Here is a 20,403-nt window from a genome sequence, read left to right as displayed (position 1 = left end):
GCAGAGATCTGTGTCTGGGTCGGGTTGAACAGATTCCCAGTGAGCTGAGGGAGCTGTAGTCCTCCTGCACGTGGAGAAAGGCTTAGGCACACTGATCAGCCAAACTACCAAAACCGAGAGCCTCCGTCTTTGGTGGTGAATGAGTCCTGTTTTCGCTTTGCTGCAGCTTGATGGGTATTTACTTCTTCACATGTTTTTTTTCTCCTCAAAGTAATACTTATGGTCCCCATTAATGAAAGAAAATACAGCATGATATAAACAGGTGTTGGAGGTGATCACACGAGCTTGCGGCCTGCTTCCAGTCCCATGCAGCCGTGTCCAACCACTCTAGGATGGAGGTGAAATGTAATTAGTTTGCCCTGTTTGCCTTCCTGCATTATCTATTGTTCTTAACCTGTTCCCTTGGGATCTACCTTGACTGTGTGTTGGGAGGTGGGAAGGAATCCGATTTTATGAAGACATTGTTCTTATTGACTGGAAATGGTATCGAGTTAGACATCCAAAGTTGGAGTCCATTTGGAAAATGCTGACCTTAATATTTTTGTTCTGCTTTCTGTGTTTCAAATGGTAACTGCTAGAGGCAAACTCAAGTAGGAGACATCCGTGTGATGTGTGTCCTCCCCAATATATAAATGTACCTGCTAGTATGTCAGTAACAGAAAATAGATTAGTGAGAGTGGGTTTTACGCTTGGAGATTGAGTTTCATGAGAAATGTAGACTATCGAAGGGAGGAATCTCGAGGTCGGAAGCTGGTTGTATCATGTGGAAGACAAGAAACCACAAACTCAGTAGTAGAGAAGTGCTGCAGAAATGAGAATAGAGATGTTAATTTAGCAATTGAAATCAGCCATGCCGGAGGCTTTCTAATTGTGTTTTATTTCTATAGAAACAAATAGTCCATCCTGGAGCAACAGTATCTCTGCTGGATATTCCCGTTTCTTCTTCTTACTTGATGCACTGGTGACATCATGCTGTGTGGTGATAGGTCTCAAAGCTCCTTTGAGTTTTCTATTCAGAATGAAGGAGAAGAGTGGGAGGTAGCTTTACCTAAGTGCACACTATATACGCTCGTGAATGAATACAAAATGTGAGCTAGATGGGATGTTGTTCCTGTAACAGGATCAACTCATCAACACTACAGCACTCTAAAAAACAGATATTCCTTCTCAAACTACACGTAACATGGGGTTGTGCTCAGAAATATACCTCATCTCGTACACACAAATTCCCTATATTATGGCTGAGCTGCCTTTGTCCGTGTCTAGACGGTCCCAGAGTGGGGCACAGCGCTGAGGTTTTTCATCTGAATGCCAAAGTGCTTTTCCTCTGGATTCAATTCTCTCTCCTGAGTTAACACGGTCTGAAATACAAAAACTAAAAACATAATAATTGTTGTTTCCATCTTCCTTTCAACATTTTTTTCTGCTAAGAAGCAGGAAAAGCAGGAGGGCGATACACTTCAGTTCATACTCTCACCTTCCTTGCTGGAGCTGTAGAAGCCAGGAGGCCTGGACAAGGCAGATTTGGTGGGACTGAGCTGGCGCTTGTTCCATTAGATTTTCCCAGTACAGCTGGGGGGAAGTCCTGACTGGGAGCCTTTAACACTGAGCGTGATGCATAGACCAGAAGGATGTAAACTAACCTCCAGGTCACTGGCTGGAAGTAGAAAGGAGAGTTCTAGAAGTCGCATCAACTTTCACCCAACACCTTTGCTTCCCGTTGTAGACAGTGCAAGTTAAAAGTACAGCTGGGGGTTTGGGTTCTTTATCTAAAGCACAATTTTGACTGGGAGTTACTAAAAGGCAGTAGAAGTAGAAGCATGTTATGCTTTTTTCAGAGTCCCTTCTCAATGATTGCCATTTGAGGGAGGAGGATGTCGAATTTGCCACGTTGCACAAAGTTATGGCAGCTGTTCCATATTGCTAGATTGGAAATTAAAATGGAGATCTATTCAAATTGTCTGACACTTCCAGCAAGCTTGAAAGCAATGCTTTAAAATATAACAGAACTCTAATGTGTGTCCTGAGGGACAGTCAGTAACATTGAAAGCAAACGTCCTTTTCCAAATGGTCTTTAACTACTTTGTGTCTTTTCCTTTTACTTGCTAAATTCTGCTTTCCGAGGCAGCCGTGTGATCCAGCTGAAGTTAACAGGATTGCTGAGAATGTCAAAGACCAAATCCTAGGCGAGAACATTTCAGCAGGTCTAGTCTGTTATGACAATAAATATTTTCAGGAATGTTTAAGCTATGCTAACCTTTCAAAAATAATGGCTCACATTTCTATTTTCTTTCTTCATAAATGTGCGGTGCCTGAATCTTCTTAACAGTTTCTTCATCTAAAGATAAGACTGGATTTATCTGTATCTGTAGAGGGTAAGGCAATCTCTTAGTTTAGGAATTCGTAGAGATCAGCCTTTGCCTGTCAACACGCAATCAAATCTAACTTTTGATCCTAGTGCTGCTGCTTTAGTAACACTAATTTTATAAAGGCTAGAAAAATTCATAATCTAGGAAATTAAGTTCATTGAAACATGCGTGATTCCAGACCTGTGCTTCAGAAGTCAAAACAAAGTTTAGCCAGCTTGATTTGTTGTCTCCATAAAATATTACTTAAAACCACTAATGTTTTTATCTGGTAATTCTTATTCCACAGAAAGAATGCACTGTTGACATCTTTTAGCAGTTTTTGTTGTGGTCGTCCTGAATATGCCAGTTCATCGCTCATACTGAGCATTAATCGCTACAGTAAATGTAGCGTTGTGATCTGTTCAGGAAATATTTGACGAGACTTTATGAAGGCACTCCATAAAAAAACAGACAAAATTAGTCTATGTTTTTCCTTGTGGGTGAAATTCACCTGCCCAAAGCTCAAATAAATACACGACAGACTCTTCTGCTAACACAATTCCAATTCCATCGCTGTACGTTCTCTTCTGCTTCCCACACATCCTCTAACGATGAAGATACTCTCTTCTACAATACCCTTTGCTTTTTCAAGGTGGCACTGGAAACTACGAAGGGCTCATCGGGCCCTGGAGAGAGCAATGTGCTATTGATTAATCTGTCCTCTGAATGAACCCTGGCTAAGAGCTGCATTTCCAAAATTCTAGATGAAAGACTGTATACAAATAATGGCAGGAGGAGTGCTCTCTGGGATGATATGACTACATAAATAAGCAGTTCTTCAGTGCAGCATGTGGTTTTCTAATTTCCAGTAAAATGGAATGAGTCACACATGACAACACCATTGCCACTAACCAGTGTGGCATGGCATCTGAAAAAGATAGCACTGGAAGGGTGTGAACTGCAGAGCAGATGATGGGGCTTGAAACATCTTGTTTGCTTTGGCAGAGCAACCAAAATCTTGACGCTTTCCCACAATCTGCTCCAAGGATATAGGTTTTGCTGTGCTGCATCAGATTATTACTCTGGGAGTTTGTGTGTCCTGCCTTTGCCAGTGGACAGCTCTTGATGCTTCAGATAAAGATAAATGCCCAGACTCCCCACAGGGGAATTCCAAAGTTAGATGCTGTTCCTTCAAGTAGGGTTTACATGACTGCAGAATTACCAGGGGAGATTTTCTCTCTCCGGTACCAAATCATAAAGGATACATCTACTCAGTCAGGCAAACAAAGGCCCAAGACAGCTCTCAAGTCCAGGCTCACATACCGTACATATTATTTATATGTAAGTACATGCTCTGGTATGGGCCTTAGGCCGAGTTCACTCCGGAGGGAAAGTCTAGCCATAGTCATGTCTTAGCACAGGCCCAGGATTTTCTCTCTCATGTCTGGAAGGGTGCTGCTGGGCTGCACAGGAGCAAAACTCCCAGTGACTACTGCTGCCGCTGAACGCTGAACCCGAAATGAGATGACACGGAGGCTCAGAAGATGAGGGCCCAAATTAAAGGGATTAAAAACAAAGCCCTCCCCTTTATTTCTTCTCTCAGGCCTCTAGAATTGGGGATCAAATCTTCTGGTGTTAATAAACTGGAAACTCTGAAACTTCTCATGCAATCTGTTCCAAAGCAAGCTGAAAATGACCTAGCACACACACTTGGTCCCTGTGGCAGGGCATTAAGGTTGTCAACTTGGTAGTCATGAATGACTCGTGCTCTCTTGGATCTATGAGATGAAAGTGGCATCAGAGACTTTCTCCTTCGAATGTTTCTCAGCACGAATACTTGTTAAAGGCGGGGTGGGAGGAGGGTGCAAGTAATTCTGTTTCTCCTCCTGACACATCCCCAAACGCAGCACTGCTGAGCGCCGCATTGAGGCAGAGCTAGCGGTGATGTTCTGGGTGCCCAGCATTATGTTTTCATCGGTTTATGTTGCTTCCTCCCTGTCAGTATCGTCCACAGTCAGGGCTCAGGAAGAACAGTAGTTTAAGCTGCAGTTTAATTCCCTGTAGATGGAGATTTGCTGTGACAGAAATGCCTGTCGTCCTGGCAATCTCTCGCATCTGCTGGAGGCAGAAGAGTATGTGAAACAATAACTCTGCCAGCAGATGTGGTTCTGTAGGGACAGTAGTGTCTGTGGTACGAAAATTCTCTCCCAAAATACAGATCTGTAGGGACAGTAAGCGTCTGTGTCAGTGACAACTTTGCAGCATCTGCTGGGACAGTAATGTCTGTGATACGTAAATGCATCTCTGCATCTGCTGGGTCAGTCAGAGAGAGACGTATTGTATATATCCAGTTTTAGATGTGAAGATCTCCTTCACTTTAATTTGGGGGATTTGTTTGACTCTTCTTCCCACCGAGTTAGTAACAGCCGTCTTGTGTAAGAAGAGCTAAAGGTATTCGTGAGTCTTTTGCACGTAGGACAGAGGTTGCCAAATTTCAGCTGCCAACAAATACTGCTACATTTTCTCCTACCATAGTATTAATCATTAATGGTTTTGTTCTCAATGAACAGCCTGAGTAGCTTCAACGATGCTCTTGTGAGTGCTAATGCTTTGTGGTTGCAGTGAGAGCATCACATGAGAAATGTGTTTGTTCAGAGAGGAGATGCGCCACAAACACAGCGTTCTGACCCAGACCAGATTTCAAACATTCCCAAGTGCAGGTGTGTGCAGAAAAAGATTTTTAATTTGGCCTCATCGCTAGGTTAGGCACCGGACCCGGGTTGGGAAGGATTGCACTGGAGACAGTCAATTTTCCAGCAGCAGCAACTCCATTCAGATGTCAGGGTGTTTTGCTACAACAAAGGCTGATGTTGACATTTTTTTCGTGGTTAGAGACAGATGCAAGAGCTGCTGCCTCAAGGTTATCCATTATACAGTGTATTAACTAGATGTTTTAACATTGTGCTTCCTGCAGAGACAGAAATGAATGATGATTAATACTTATCAATTCAAATCTAATCTTCTCCCACGTGTATTTATATGCTGAACTTCAGCCTATAGGGCAATTCTGTGACAGGAATTAGATACTTTTTTTTATTGGAGAGCACTGGGATTATGGTCAGGGATATGTTACTCATTTATTATGAGTGTTGCATTTGTGCCTAGATTTTTTCTAGGCATTGTATATAAACAAAGTCTCTGCACAAAGGAGTTTATAAATAATTAGCATTAAAGGGACAATTATTTTCTCTTCCTTCTTGTAGCAGCACTGAGTAGGGGGGGAGGGATGGAGGAGAGAGGAAACAAAGGTTGTACGTGTTTTATGACCATAATTATAATTAACTATTTCAGAGATTAAAATTAAATTAAAATTTTATTATAATTTACTATTTCAGAGATCAAAACTGATGAGAAAAAAGACTCAAGGTTTTGAGCTACCTCACAGATCTATGAGTTACCTAGCTCAGTCTAAACATACAGAGATATTTTTTTTTTTTTTTTTAACCTAGCCACAGTTGAATAGGCAGTGCCCGCAAGTGTGATAGGTGATTTACAGACCTGAGATGCCAGTGCTGCATCACAAGCTGAATACTGGCCCAAGGGCCATGGTAACAAAGGGCTCCAATCCCGCAGCCGCGCAGCCTGGAAGGCCGGACTCTAAACACATAATGTCAGAGCAAAGGAAAGGCAGAAGTGATTTTCATTTTTGCACTCTGGTCAGCACGGTTGTTAAGCACCATTTCATTCAGATACACGTGCGATAACCCTTGTTTGTGAGCGAGAGGCAGGATGGAACAATAAATGAAGGAGGCCCCTCACAGCCCTGGTGGAGAGCTTTAAAGCGGGCAGGCGATCTGGCTGGTTAGTTCTGATTTATTATAAAGGCATCTTTATGCTTTTTGAATCGTTCTTGTTAAACAAAACTGCATTCTTATAAGGCAGTTCATCCCCAACACGCACACCCCCCAATAATCACTCATGTCAAACTAATGGCAAACGCATATGGAGAAAGCATGGTATGTGATGCCTATTACAAAAATCTTTCTTGTTTTAATATACTGGAAACAAGCATTTTAGTTTAATAAAGCCATTAGCAACTGCTATAAGTTAACAGCACTATATCAACATTTTCAGGGACTGATAGTGACTGTTAAAGGTCTGAGGCTTTTTCTGGCTTGTGGCAAAATGGCTTTACAGAAGTTGTCCCAGGAGATCTTTGTTTTTAAAAAATATTTTGCAAATGAATTCTGTAACAGGGAGAAGTGTAGAATTACGGGGATGAAAGTGGGGAAATGTGGGGAAAATCGTCATCACCTCCCTGTTTATATTTTTTGATGTGACCTTTCTTACCACTTCTGCAGCTTCCCTACCCCTGAGCCTCCTTCCATCTGAGAGGTATCACAAAGCCTCTCACTAGTCTGTCTCCATTTTATTTCTTGTCGTTTATTAACACAACCACACTGTTTTGAGAGCTCTGCCCATCCCTTAGTATAAAGCATCCAAAGTGGTTGGAACAACTGGTGGAAAAATAATAAACATTTTCAGCTGCAGTTGTTAGGATTCTGGATGAGTTGTTTATAAACATCTTGTCTAGAACCGTCAAGAGGTGGAGCTAATATCATTGAAAGATGATAAATTCTGACATGGTGCACCGGGATTTCACTGCCACTGAATGTAGGTTAATATGGGATTCCATAGGAAATCTGGCTTGTATATTGCTACGTATGACAGGCAACGAAGGAACTTGTCATTTGTCCGCAGATCGCTAATCGCAGTGTATTGCACATGCAAAGGGTTAATTTGGGTGTGTTATCACAGTAATCGCATGCACTGTCTCAGAATAAACTATACTCCTAATCTTATTGATGATCTGGCCTGTGGGATTTGGGACATTCTTTTGTAAGATTATGGCAAATAAGAATTTTACAGTAAATTTTACAGTAACAGTCGGCAGCAGTGTCCTTAAGTGCAAGCAACTGGGATAGAGTAGAGTTGCAAGTCTCTCATATGAAATACTTTTCCTTGACCCCTGATTTAGTTATTCCCTGAGATGCATGTAATTTACTCTTTGTGATGATACATTGAAAACAGAGGTCCCATCTATTCTAAATAAAAATTATATCCTCTTCATCTTATTGCTAATGCTTTGTATTTAGAGCAGCACTTAAAGGCCTCCGATTAATTCATGACCTCTTCATGCTAGGTGCTGTATATATACACGCAGTAAGCTCGCTGCCCCAAAGACCTTACACTTTAATTAAATAAAGGTTGAAGGAAGGAAGTTTTATTACCTCTGTCACAAATGGGAAATGATAACAGAGAGAAACTAAAAGGACTGCGAATTACACTGCTTCTGCAATGAGTCCTGTATTTGCCTGTAATATATCCTCCCTTCCTGCTTTTGTTAAGTCGCTGTAAATTGGTAGGTAGATGGTTGGTCTCGCCCCCAGAGATGGAATTTACTATAATTCTGCATATGTTTCAAGGTTTTATGGAATGAAAGGAGTTATGTAGACAGATAACACTTTAATTTAGATCTGATTTAGTTATTCTGAAGAAATACTTCTGTGGAGTGAGTAGATTCAGATGAATCTTGTCTGCATTGCTCGTTGCCATATGAGCACGCTATCGCATAGCTTCTGTGTTGCGGGGGCGGGGGGGTGTGCTGCTGCTGCATGCGCGTCTTAAGGTACATCAGTGTAACTTTTATATGGTTGTTATTATTATTATTCCTTGTAGTTTGCTCTTCAATGTTTTCTAAAATAGTAAAAAAGCAATGGCCCTCAAGATGTTGGACCACTCCACAGGATTCGTGGGAGGCTTGAAACACCAGCGCACGCTTAGTCTCTGGAAATGCATCTCTTTCTCTTCCTGCCCCCAGAAAGCATCATTATTCTAGAGACCATGCTGATGAGCATTTTAAACATTTTTAATTAGAGCTCCTAGCTTAACGTTCAAAAATAAAGCTAGATCTGTATGGAATCCCGCTCTGAGAAATTTTTTTCTATAGAGGACCATAAGCCTGATGATAACTTGTTCTCCTTTTTCTCCTTAGTCAGTACATGGATGTCCAGTACAGTATAGTGATCTCGGGCAGAAACACCATCAGGGTTTCAGCAGATGGGGTAGGGTGGGGGAGGGAGAAAAAAGGGGGTAATATAAATCAGAATAAACAAAACAATAAACAGGTAGAATCCAAGCACAACCCAAGCACTCTCCTCATATCTTTGCATTTCAGTATTTATGCCCCTCACTGTTGGACTTCAACGAGAATAATCCTCTACACTGGTATGTCTTTCCCGCATGTCTGCCCTGTCCTGCCCCTATCTGGTAAATGGCTACTGTTATTTTCCGTCTCACAGATTTTAGGGTCCTTGAGTTAAAAAGACTGCAAATTTGTCATTTCTATTTTATTTAGTAATAAAAAGCATTATTTTTATTGCTGTCAAAGGTTCTGTCCACCTGCTTTTTTTCTATTAAAAAAAAAAAAGATGCTCAATGCTGAAAATAGGTAAGAGCCTTCTGGCTCCTTTGAGCAGTTACACGTAATCTCTCATCTACCCCCCATGGAAACCATCACTGCTGCCTATGGAAGTAAAGTGTAAATTTGTAAAATAAGTAATCCTTTAAATATGAAACTACAGAAGTTCCTTAGTTGATGGGACAAGCTACGCACTAAGGAAAGCGCAGCACCAGCCTATACCCTTGCTAGAAAACAATCCACTGGAGCTTTGTTATAAAACATGCAAACATCCTGAGGAAGTGACAGTAATTTGCAATAAACACTGCGTGTAAACAATTACCTGCGACTTGTTACACTTGTTTGTACAGGCAGCTGGCTCAACAGATCCGTGTGCGCTTGTAAACGTCTGTCCCTGTCAAGCTTGATACTGGAAAACAATTACTTAGTATCTGATTTCTCTGAAGTAGGAAAAAGCCAGTCTTTTGTACCCGACCGCTGGCAAGGACTAAGTAAAGTGTGGGTGCTTATAGATACACGGGGAAAAGCTGGAGAAATAAACCGGTGGTGGTGTTCTTATGAGAACGGTGAGGACGCTTTCGTGGCTCGTCAGCAGACTGAAGGTTTTTGTGGCAGGGTACTCGGTGAAGCAGCTGTTTTTGCTGGGTGGTGGGCCTTGTGGCGGCAGAGAGGTGCCAAGTGCTTTGGCCACGCAAGCTCCGAAGAGGCAGGTGTGACTTTTGTTCTAGTGCTTTAGCAAAATGGATGCAAGATGTTGGTGGAATTACGCTAGGGCAGGTACGCGTGACGCGTTCTCCCCTTCGGACTCCGAGGAAAGGCAGAACGGTGGAACAGCAAGCCGCAAGGCGAGGGGAGCCGGGGAGCGCGGCGCCCGCCAGCCCCGCTGCGGGCTATAACGGGCCGCTGCCGCCCCGCTTCATCCCCGCGGCGGCCAGCCCGGCAGGCGGGGGCGGAAGACGCAGGCCGGGCTGCACGGCCCGGCCAGCCTGGACCGCGGCAGCACTTCAGCGCCAGCCGTCACCTCCGCAGCGCCCGGGGCGCACCGAGCCCGCCGCGCTGCCCGAGCCGCTCCCCCGCCAGGTGCTGCCCGCGCCTGCCGAGGCCTCTCGGCTACGGCGCCGCCCGGGAGAACCAGGAGGCGCCTCTGCTGCCGCTACCCCCGCCCCCGGGCCCTCCCGCTCCTCGGGAGACGGCGGCCGTGGGCAGTCGCCGGCACCGGGCGCACGCCGGGGACGCCCGGGGAGGGGGGGGCGGGGGGGAGGTGGACCCCCGCTCACAGGCTGCGCCAGGGGCGCGAGGCCCACCCCGCCGCGGGGCGGGGCCGAGCGGGCGGTGGCTCCCGGCCGCGGCGCCGCGCGGGCGCAGTGTGCGGCGCGGGGGAGGGGCGCGCAGGCGCAGGGCGCGCGGCGGGGGGGGGGGCGGGTCGGCGCGGTAGCCGGCCGGGGGTCCGCGCGCCGGGCGGGCCTGCGGGCGGGGGGGGAGGGAGCCGCGGCGGCCGCCGCCCGCGGGGTCTCTGAGGGGCGGCTCCCGGGGCGCGGGACCCGGCGGGCGGCGGCGCTCCGTTTGGCGGCCGGGACGGTCGCCCTGCGGGCTTCCCCAGCGGCTCGCCGCCGGGATGCGGGCGTCTCCGGTGCCGGCCAGCGGCAGGGCGCTGCTTCCGAACCGGGCGGCACACAAAGGACCGCGGTGGCCGCCCATCCCGGCCCCTCCCCCCCGCCACCACCACAAAAAAGAATGCCCGCCCCAAGAAAGCCCCGCCCCGCCCCGCCCCGCCGGCGCTCGCTTTCGGCAGGGCGAGGGAGGGGGCAGCCCGCGGCCGGCGGGCGCGGGCCGGGCCGGGCCGGGGCATCGCCAGAGCAAGCGCCGGGCTCCGATGTCGCTCCGCAGCCGACAACAAAGTGCGGAGCCGGGCCGGGGCGCGGGGAGGGGTGGCCCGGCGGCGGCCAATGGGCGCGCGCAGCGATGGCGGCGCGGGGCTGTCAGCGATCGGCGCTGACGCTGCGGCGGCCGGCGCGGCCCCCCCCGCCCGTCCGCCCCTCCCTCCCTCCGCGCCTCCGCCCGCCCCCCGGAGCCGGGTGGCTGCAGCAGCGCCTCAGACAGAGGAGGGGAGAGGAGGGAAAAAACGCTGAGTGAGTGGAGTGGAGCCGGGGAGGGGCTCCTTAAAGAAACGCTGCCGTCGCTTGGCATTGTGGCCGGCGAGGAACTCGAGGGGGGGAAGCCATCGGAGCTCCTCTCGCCAGCCTCTTCCCACCCCCCCTCCCCACCCCCAGCCGACGAAAAAAAAAAAAAAGAAAAAGCCCAAACTCGGGGGGGGGGGAGCCGTGGGGGGGGTCCTGAGAACATCTTATAAACCGGATTGCACTGAGAGGAGGAGAAAAAAAAAAAAGCAAAAAAGATACAAAATATACAAGCAAAGGCAACAACTCCCCGGTCTCCAGCAGTCGCCCACCCTCCCCTTCCTTCTCTCCTGCTGGCCATCTGCCTTGGGCTTTCCTTTGTGTCTGATCTTTTACTACTGAGCCGAGCGCAGGAGGAGGGTGCAGCACACGCAGGGACTATGCCCAGCTCGCTTTTTGCAGACATGGAGAGGAACGGGAGCGGCGGCGGCGGCGGCGGCGGCGGCGGTGGAGGGGGAGAGACGCTGGATGACCAAAGAGCCCTTCAGATCGCCCTGGATCAGCTCTCCCTGCTGGGGCTGGACAACGACGAGACGGGCTCCATTTACGACAGCGAGCCTCGGAAAAAGAGCGTGAACATGACTGAATGCGTCCCGGTGCCCAGCTCAGAGCACGTCGCGGAGATAGTGGGGAGACAAGGTGGGTGACTGCATGCCGAGGGGTGTGGGCGAGCGGGTCTCCTCTCCGCGCTGCCGGGCGGGCGGCTCAGATGCGGCACTGGCCATTCCCACGGCAACTGCAGCCGCACGGTGGTGGCCCGTGCCGGCTTCCCCCAGACAAAGAAAGTGCAGCAGACGTGATGTTTCCGAGGAGCGTTGTGCATCAGTTTCGAGATGCACTTTCAGCTGCCGGGAGGGGAGGGTGGAAAAATTAAATCACGAAAATAGTAAAAATCTCTCCTTTCCTCCGGCTGCAAAAGTTAAGATTTGCAAGAGGAAATGAGAGGAAAATGGGAGCCTCGGTGCTTTCGCCCTCACCCCCCCCCAAGTCAGAAATCGTGGATTATTTTTAAAGGAAGAGAAATGGAGTGGGGAAGTGGAACAATGGCACTGGAATAAAGCATCCGCAGTGGGGAATGTGGCTCATTCGGTACAGCCGCTGCTCCTCACCTTCTTAAGAACTGATTTTATTTTTCCGAAAGGAAAGTGCCGAGCAGGAATGTGGACTGGCGGGTGTGTTGATTTGTTAGGGCTGCTTGCTTTTTTATTTATTTTTTTTCTGGTCTTGCAGTTTTTCCGCACGCTCCCTTTTTTTGTTGCCGTTCCTGTAAGCCGCACGTTGGTAGTTTTGGGGCAGTTGGCCTGGCAGGGCTATCGGTGGCCACTTGCGATGGGTCTGTGCCAGGGCTGTGGGCTGATGTGACTTTACACCCCGGCTGGGGCTCCTGGACGAGGTGCCAGCCGTCACCTGGGGTAGGGGGCAACGTGTTTCGGGTGGGTGTGTGGGGTTTTTTTTCCCTCCCTAGCTGCACCGAAATAATGGGTTGTAACCGCTTTTCCCTCCTCCTCCTCCTCCTCCTCCCCTTCCCCCCCTCCCCGTCGCCCTCCGTCTCCCGCATCTCGTTCCCAGGTTGTAAAATCAAAGCTCTGCGGGCAAAGACCAACACCTACATCAAGACCCCGGTCCGTGGGGAGGAGCCGCTCTTTGTTGTGACGGGCAGAAAGGAAGATGTGGCTATGGCCCGCAGGGAGATCATCTCGGCGGCCGAGCACTTCTCCATGATCCGAGCCTCGCGCAACAAGAACACGGCCCTGAACGGCACCGTTCCCGGCCCCCCGAACCTGCCCGGCCAAACCACCATCCAGGTGCGGGTGCCTTATCGCGTGGTGGGCTTGGTCGTGGGGCCCAAGGGGGCCACCATCAAGCGCATCCAGCAGCAGACGCACACCTACATCGTGACCCCCAGCCGGGACAAGGAGCCGGTCTTCGAGGTGACAGGCATGCCCGAGAACGTGGACCGGGCCCGGGAGGAGATTGAGGCGCACATCGCCATGCGCACCGGGGGCATCATCGAGCTGACGGACGAGAACGACTTCCACGCCAACGGCACGGACGTGGGCTTCGAGCTGAACGGCACGGGCAGCCTCTGGAGCAAGCCCACGCCGCCCAGCATCACGCCCACCCCAGGCCGCAAGCCCTTCTGCAACTACCGCAACGACAGCTCCAGCTCGCTGGGCAGCACCTCCACCGACTCCTACTTCGGGGGCGGCACGGGGGGGGGCGGCGGCGCCCGCCTGGCCGACTACAGCCCCCCAAGCCCGGCGCTGAGCTTCACCCACAACGGCAACAACAACAACAACAGCGCCAACGGCTACGTGTACGGCGGGGGCGGCGGCGACGTCCTCTCCTCCCCGGACTGCTGCTCCGACCTGCCCTTCGACTCGCCGCCCGGCTTCGACCTGGCCCCCGCCCCACCGCCGCCGGCGGCCGCCCTCATCTGGCCGCAGTTCGAGCGCGGCCCCGCCGCGCCGCCCTCGCCCGCGCCCTCGCCCGCCGCCGCCGCCGCCGCCTTCCCGGGCGCCGCGCCCGCCAATGCCAACCTGGCGCTGCTGGTGAGCGGCCCCCGGCGGGGCGGCGGCGCCCCGCCCCCGGCGCGGCTCTCCCCGCCCCTGCACGGCAGCGCGGCCGGGCCCGAGCACCCGCTGGCGCGGCGGGTGCGCAGCGACCCCGGCGGGCGGCTGCTGGCCGCCTCCTACCCGCTGTACGCCAACGGGCTGGGCGCTCACCTGCCGGGGCTGCCCTCCGACTCGTCGGCCTCCTCCTCCTCCTCCTCCAGCTCCTCGTCCAGCTCCTCCTGCTCGTCGTCCGGCGTGCGGCGGAAGGGCAGCCGCGACTGCTCGGTGTGCTTCGAGAGCGAGGTGATCGCGGCGCTGGTGCCCTGCGGCCACAACCTCTTCTGCATGGAGTGCGCCAACCGCATCTGCGAGAAGACGGAACCGCAGTGCCCCGTCTGCCACAGCGCCGTCACCCAGGCCATCCGCATCTTCTCCTGAGAGCCGCCGCCGCGGGGGCGGGCCGGGGTGCGGCGGGGCCGGGGGAGCGCCGGGGCCGGGGCCCGCCGGGGGGTGCGGGCTGCGAGCGCGGCGCGGCCGAGGGCGGGCTGGGGGTGGTGGCTACAGCGGGTGCATGCTATACATAATAACGGGCGACTCCATTCTAGTGCTAGGCTAGTTTTTACACTGTACTTTAATACGAGGCTTCCAAAACTCCCCCTTTTTTTACAAAGAAACGAACAACAACAACAAAAAAAAAAAAAAGGAAAAAAAAAAAGTGGAAGTAGAAGATGCTTATGATGATGACAATGGTGTGTGGACTGTTAGTAAAATGTGCTGGTAGTTCCTAGGATGCTTATTACGAAATAATTAAACCTATGAGTGGATACTTTTCTGAATGTTCTTGAAAGGGCAAGAAGTTCCTGTGAAAACCATGATACTGCAGCTTTATCAAAGTTTAAAAAAGAAAAAAAAAAGAAAAAAACACAAAACTGTAACATATCTCTTATATATATTAAAAACGTTTAAAGGTTTTAAAGATAAATTGCATTAATACAGATTGAAGTATTTTATTCTTTTTTGACTTGAAAAATTATATTTCATATTGCAAAGATGTTTACAAGTATTTTAATTTAAGTTCAGTGAACTTTTTGTAGCTGGGTTAAATCTTTTTTATTTTAGTATGGCCTTATGGCAAAGAACACTGTATTATTTTAATATCACACAGTTGTGAACGGAATTACAAACCATAAAATGTGTAATGCTTTGAACAGTATTCTGTTGGGATGGAGATTTTATAGGTTCAGAAAAAAATCTTTTAAATCTGCTTCACCCAGCATATTTTCTATTCAGTGATATAAAGCATATTTTATTCTATATTATTACAAAAATGGAAATGTATAAACATATGTCAAAAGGAACTGTTGAAGCTTTCTAACATTTGTATAAATAGAATTCAGTGGAAATTACAAAAATTCTGTTGCACCACTATAGTTTTAGTATTTCTATTTTAATACATTTGTTTACCACTTGTTTATGTATATGTAGGTGACGTTACTTGAGCTTAAATGTACTTTACTGAGCAAAGTTTAAAAACAAAGTATATTTTATTTTATGATAAAGGGCCTTTAACCTCATGGTCAAATACTAATATTATATTTGCTGAGACAAGATTTGAAATTGTATCAAGAGTTTTATTTTTCTGACATTTAAAGTTCTACATAATAAAAGTAAAACTTAAGTAATGGTGCTACTTCATGTTTTTTTAAGTATTTCTATATAAATAAAATATTACAGAAAAAAAAAAGTACTCTGTGTGGTGACTTGATGTGCTGAGAGTTTCTTTTCAAATTGTTGTTACCCGCTTGTAGCACTGAGACATCTTGGGAGTTTAAACTGTGTCATGTTAATGTTGCTGGAACTCTTTAGCTTGTGAGGCTTCTAGAATAATTCTGCCAGCGATCATACCTTGTCATGTGTTTTTAGGGAAGAAAAAAAAAATTGTTTTTTTAATATGTGGCATATGGCTGAGCTTATTCCACATCTAAAATACTATTATTTTTCCAGAATTTTTAGTAGTGAAGAATACGTGGCTTCGTATGAATTGTTACTTTTGACAGATAAAGCATGTGTAAGAAACGGAGCTGACAGCTTTCTTGGCTTTCTGCTCTCCAAGCAGATAGCGGGGAGGCTCCTTTGTTGCAACGCGCCGATGGCGGGCTGCGTCCTGCGGGTCCTGGCTCTGCCATGCCCAGGGACCTCGGGACCGCGTCCCGGACTCGGTGTTTTCTAGAGTGGAACAAGGGCTTTGCTATCCTTCTCGAGTTCTTGAAAGTGCTTCTTGGTATTTGGCAGTTGTGGTTTGGGTAATTGGTGTTGACAAGCTTATTTGAATAAAAAATTTATTGCTGTGTAAATTTGTTTGCTTTTGATGATGCCCGCAGTGGTATTGGGGCGAAGGAAGTAGAGGCGCTTTCCGACTAACGAGCCTACGGACCCACCAGGCAAACCCTGCAATATTTTTGTGGCTGATCGTAGTCAACGTGTTTGAATGAACTTGCTGGATAAAGCATGTTAGAGCAGATTTCAGAAGGTGGCTGCAGATCGTTTTCAGTGTTTGTCTTTGAGCCTGCCGGTGCACTTTTCAGCGGGCGAGGGAAAACAACAAAACAAACCCAAACTGTGTAGCGTATTTCGTATGTTTTACTTTGTGCTTAGCAGTGTATGCCAGCGCTCTGCTCTGCTCTGCTCTCCTTTATGGGCTCCAGAGCTGCTGGCTGGGTGGGAAGGGGGAGGAGGGAGGATGCGGCAGGGGATGATGGGATCTCTTTGTTTGATTTGATTTGATTTTTGCTTCTTTCATTGAACTGTGATTGTGGTGTCACCTGATTTATAGAGTTAAAATCCCTCACCGAGTGTTGCAGTTGTCTTGGGAAGCTTGTCATTTTGAATGGTGGGAAAAAAAAAACCAAACCAATGCTGTAGAAAAGAATCCAGAGAGTGGCAGAGATGATGTGCTTAAATACAGAAGTGGTACGGCCATTGAAAAAAAAACGTGGCAAAATTGGTTTCTTTAAAGGGATCGGGAAGTTTAAGTCCGCGTGTATATTTTCTTAATGATGGGTGTTTTGGAAATGTGCTCAAAATGCGTCAATCAATTTCTCGTTTCAGTGTAAACATCCTGTGCTGGTGTCTGGGAAAAGTTGTGAAAATGGCTATAAATAAAAAAGTGCATTTGATCACTTTGCTTAATTTCCCAAGCCTAGTGAAACCGAAAGGTAAATAGGATGAACAAAAAGTGAAAACTAAATTCTCCTCCTGTTTTTTCCCCCCGTAACACACAGTACTGTGTGTCTCCCTGGTGTTAACAGCAGTGGTGTGGAAGGCCGGGAGCGACCATGGTCCCTCTAGAGAACAGCACTTGTGCGGCAGCTCGCCACACGCCCCTGGGCAGCATGGCGGGGCATCGCTCGGCTCGGCCGCCGAGTCCCTCATTCCGTGTACCCGGCCTCATCGCCCGTGTTCGTCTTGCAGGACTTAACTTGCTATTTTCTTCACCAAACTTTGGCTGAAACAAAGGCAATCCCCTCTTCGGCTGTGGCCCGGATGCCTTTTTGGCCTCCGTACGCTGTTTCACCCCTCTGTGCGCCCTCCACGTGCGTGTTGACTCGAGGCGGGAAGATGGGCCTTAAAAAACCGATGGTGTTCGTTCCTCCCCGGGAATTATTTCACCCACAGAGGGACGGGTCTGGGTTACTCTTGCTTTGGCGTCTGACGACCCAGCGAGCGCCGTACGCCCTGTCTTCCGAAGGCGCGTGCCTGGTGTGGGGCGGCGCCGGCCCGTTGCCGCCCGGCGCGCCGGTGGGGCCGGCCGCGTCCGCCCAAGGCACGTCCACCGCCCGGCCTCTGTGGCCGCCGGCGGGGCCGGTACCGGCATCCCCCTCCGCTGGAGGGCGTTTCAGAGGCGTCCTGGCACGTGCGGTGCCCGTTGCGTTACGTCTCCTTGCTTGCCGGGTTGCAGTGATGTGCCCCGGGCCCAAACCCGCTCCCGGTGGTGGGGCGTGAATCCCTTGTCCTCGGCCGTAGGGACGAGCGCACGCGAGCGGCGAGCGCGCGGCAAGGAAGGCGCGGGCTGCACGTGTGTGCCGCCCCCGATCGATGCCGTAGGCCGGTCCCTCGGGCTGCGGGGGCCGTAAATCAGCGCGGAACTGGTCCCCGGGTCTGGGGCCATATGGCGTGCGGGAGCGGGAGCGGCGTGCCCGCGCCAAAGGAGAATAAAGGCCTGTGCTTGGTGCAGGCATATTTCAAAGCCTGAGAAAGGGGCAAAGTTCAGTTTCTAATTGAGTGCTTTGAAACGTATAGATGTGCGTGGTCAATGTTTGCCTTCCAGAACAAAGATGGCTTTGTTTTTCAAATGTCGGTGTGCTGGTGCTGACGGCGGTACCCGGGGGTCTTCACCACGAGGGGCTCCTCTGCCACCTCTGGAACGGCTCGGGGGTGCGGGTGCCCCCGGCGCGGGGGAGCAGCCGGGCCCTGCCGCCGCAGCCGGCTGGCCGGGGGCACCGGCGCCGACCTGCGCGTTCCGGGTATTTTTCCCGTCTTTGCTAACGTACGTGTATGGTTCCCAGTGCGCGCACACACGATTATGGCGGAAAAGGATACATTTACATGTGTAAGAATTATTATATACAACGTCCTGAGCGTAATTATTCCTCTGCCCACATCTTGTACTCCACAACATTTGCATAACAATCGGACATCAAAGCCAGAGCCCTTTACTGGGGAAAAGGCCTTTCCACTGTATTATTGTGTTGCTAAATAAATTAAAATGTTCAATTTAATCTAAATCTGCTCTTTAGATTTTTTTTTCCTGCAAATCAATTGAAATGAGACTTAAAAGCAAACTTTAAATTTAGTAGTAAGAATCTAGTACAGTAAGGTATTGTAATTAGATTGCTTTTTGTTTGATGTTTCTCACTCCTCTCTGCCACCCCCCTCACCCCTCTTCTTCTCTATTCTCCTTGTCTTGCCATTCTGGAAATTGAAATTATGCTTTGCTGTCACTGAAGTGAACGGGAATTCTGCCGCTGGAAGAGCATGCTGGTGGGTATTGCGTTTAATTGATCTAGAAACAGCAAAAAGTAATTATTCGCCCTGCCTCTGCTTACTTGTGTTTCCTGTACCTGTTGTCTCTCTAGTAGAGATGATTTAATTAGAGTACAAAGACTATTTTAAATCCAAGGTAGCTAAGAGATTCTTCAGTCTGTATAATCATTTGAATTTCTGATTCACCTTTTTACGACGGTCTACCTGGCAAATGCCAAAGGGCCCGAGTTCGCAGGTGAATAAGTGCTCTATTCAATGGTGGGTGAGGTGGGAAGACACTCATAGCTACCGCGTTCTTTTGCTTTCTTCTCAGAAAATATATATAGATATATATATGTGACATATATTCAACATCTTGAACACTTGTAGGACTGCCTAAAATCCTCCAGAAAAACATGGATTAGAAAGTCTTTTCCTTTTTCAGTGCATTAATGTTAACAGAATCTTGCTGTAATACTAGAAATGTTTTATTGTAGTTTTACTACTTAATACTAGGATTTTAATGAAGCTTTCACAGTTGGATATGTAAAATAATTACGTCTCATCTAATTTCTAACTTTGATTAAAAAGTAAAAAGCTTATTCTGGCTTAGTTTTAGTGAATTAGGTTGTATCATGATGTGCTTCTATAGTGATGAAGCTGTATCAAAAACATTTAAGAATTTGGTATATGAATTATTCTTTAACGTTGTCTATACATTTATAGCATGTGCAACTCTGACCATGCCATAGAGATATACATGCACATATGTACAACATTGTGAGTACCACATAGCCCTGATCTTTCCAGGTTTCTGCAGTCTTGGTAAATAGCCTCTAGCGTGTGGCCTTGAATCTGTGGCCTTGAGGAGTATCAGGTGGGGCCGTGGGTACAGAAACCGCCTGTATCCGTCCCGGGCTGCATGCTTCTGAGTGCTTGGCTCCATGAAACCGATAGCAGAACCCCCCCTTGATCAGGACTTAACGCTCCCCGTAAATTAAACCCTGGCAAATAAAGTTTGTTTGCATATAAAAATCTTATCCAAGGCACACAGATAGTAATTCTCCCTAATGTGGATTTGTTGGGGTTTTTTTCTGGTAGGGAAGGTTTTGCTCTATCTTTTGTAACAACTTACAGCTTTCCGCTGGTAAGAAGATTATTGCTGAAAAAAATCAGTCAGTACCTTTGCCACTACAAGCGTGATTGATTAGCTGTCTCGAGAAATTTATAGCCTTTGATAAGATTGCACCAAGGGAAGTGCCTTGTTAGTTTTAAATGCAGAACAAAGCAAGATTTTTGATGTTCCTTTTCACTGGTTTTCCACTTGTGACGGAGATAAAATACAGTAAAGTGCTTTTTCCTCTTATGTCTAAGGGCTCTTCTGCCTTTCATACCTGGTAGAATTGTGTGGCCCACTTTACATGAGTATGAATGGCAATTGCCGTGTGAATGTGCCTGCCAGGAATGGGTGAATAGTCTGTCGTCTCTTATTTTGTCCTTTGTCTTTATGTTTTATTCACTTTTACCATCTACAAAAGAGCCTTAATTTAGACCTGAGAAAACAGTAGCGATGCTCCAGTTCATTACAGATCAAGTGGCAGGTTTTATTTGATTTTGATGTTCTTTATATTTTGATGGGTGTACTAAACGGCAGAAGCTATTTTAATCAAAAGAACATTTCAACGAGAGCACGACCTATAAATAGTGTTTTTGATAGAGTCACAAAAGTTTCTGTTACACATTTGGAAATTATTTCCACAATTTAACTGCAAAGGGCAAGTAAATCACGCCACTTTAAGAGTTAGAAGAAAAGAGTGTTT

General features: G+C 48.3%; 1 protein-coding gene across 1 annotated transcript; it reads left to right on the top strand.

Moving 5' to 3' along the window:
- The first annotated feature begins 10,419 nt into the window (after positions 1–10,419).
- Positions 10,420–14,653, top strand: MEX3B (mex-3 RNA binding family member B). The gene is made up of 2 exons (XM_082005276.1): positions 10,420–11,645; positions 12,576–14,653. Exons 1-2 carry the CDS (start codon positions 11,387–11,389, stop codon positions 13,997–13,999), a joined length of 1,683 nt encoding a protein of 560 aa, XP_081861402.1. The 5' UTR covers positions 10,420–11,386; the 3' UTR covers positions 14,000–14,653.
- Positions 14,654–20,403: the final 5,750 nt, after the last annotated feature.

This window comes from Phaethon aethereus (genome assembly GCF_964289735.1).
Source record: "Phaethon aethereus genome assembly, chromosome: 12".
Classification (NCBI taxonomy): domain Eukaryota; kingdom Metazoa; phylum Chordata; class Aves; order Phaethontiformes; family Phaethontidae; genus Phaethon; species Phaethon aethereus.
The sequence above is the reverse complement of the archived record's forward strand: the minus strand, read 5'-3'. Positions and strand labels throughout refer to the sequence as shown.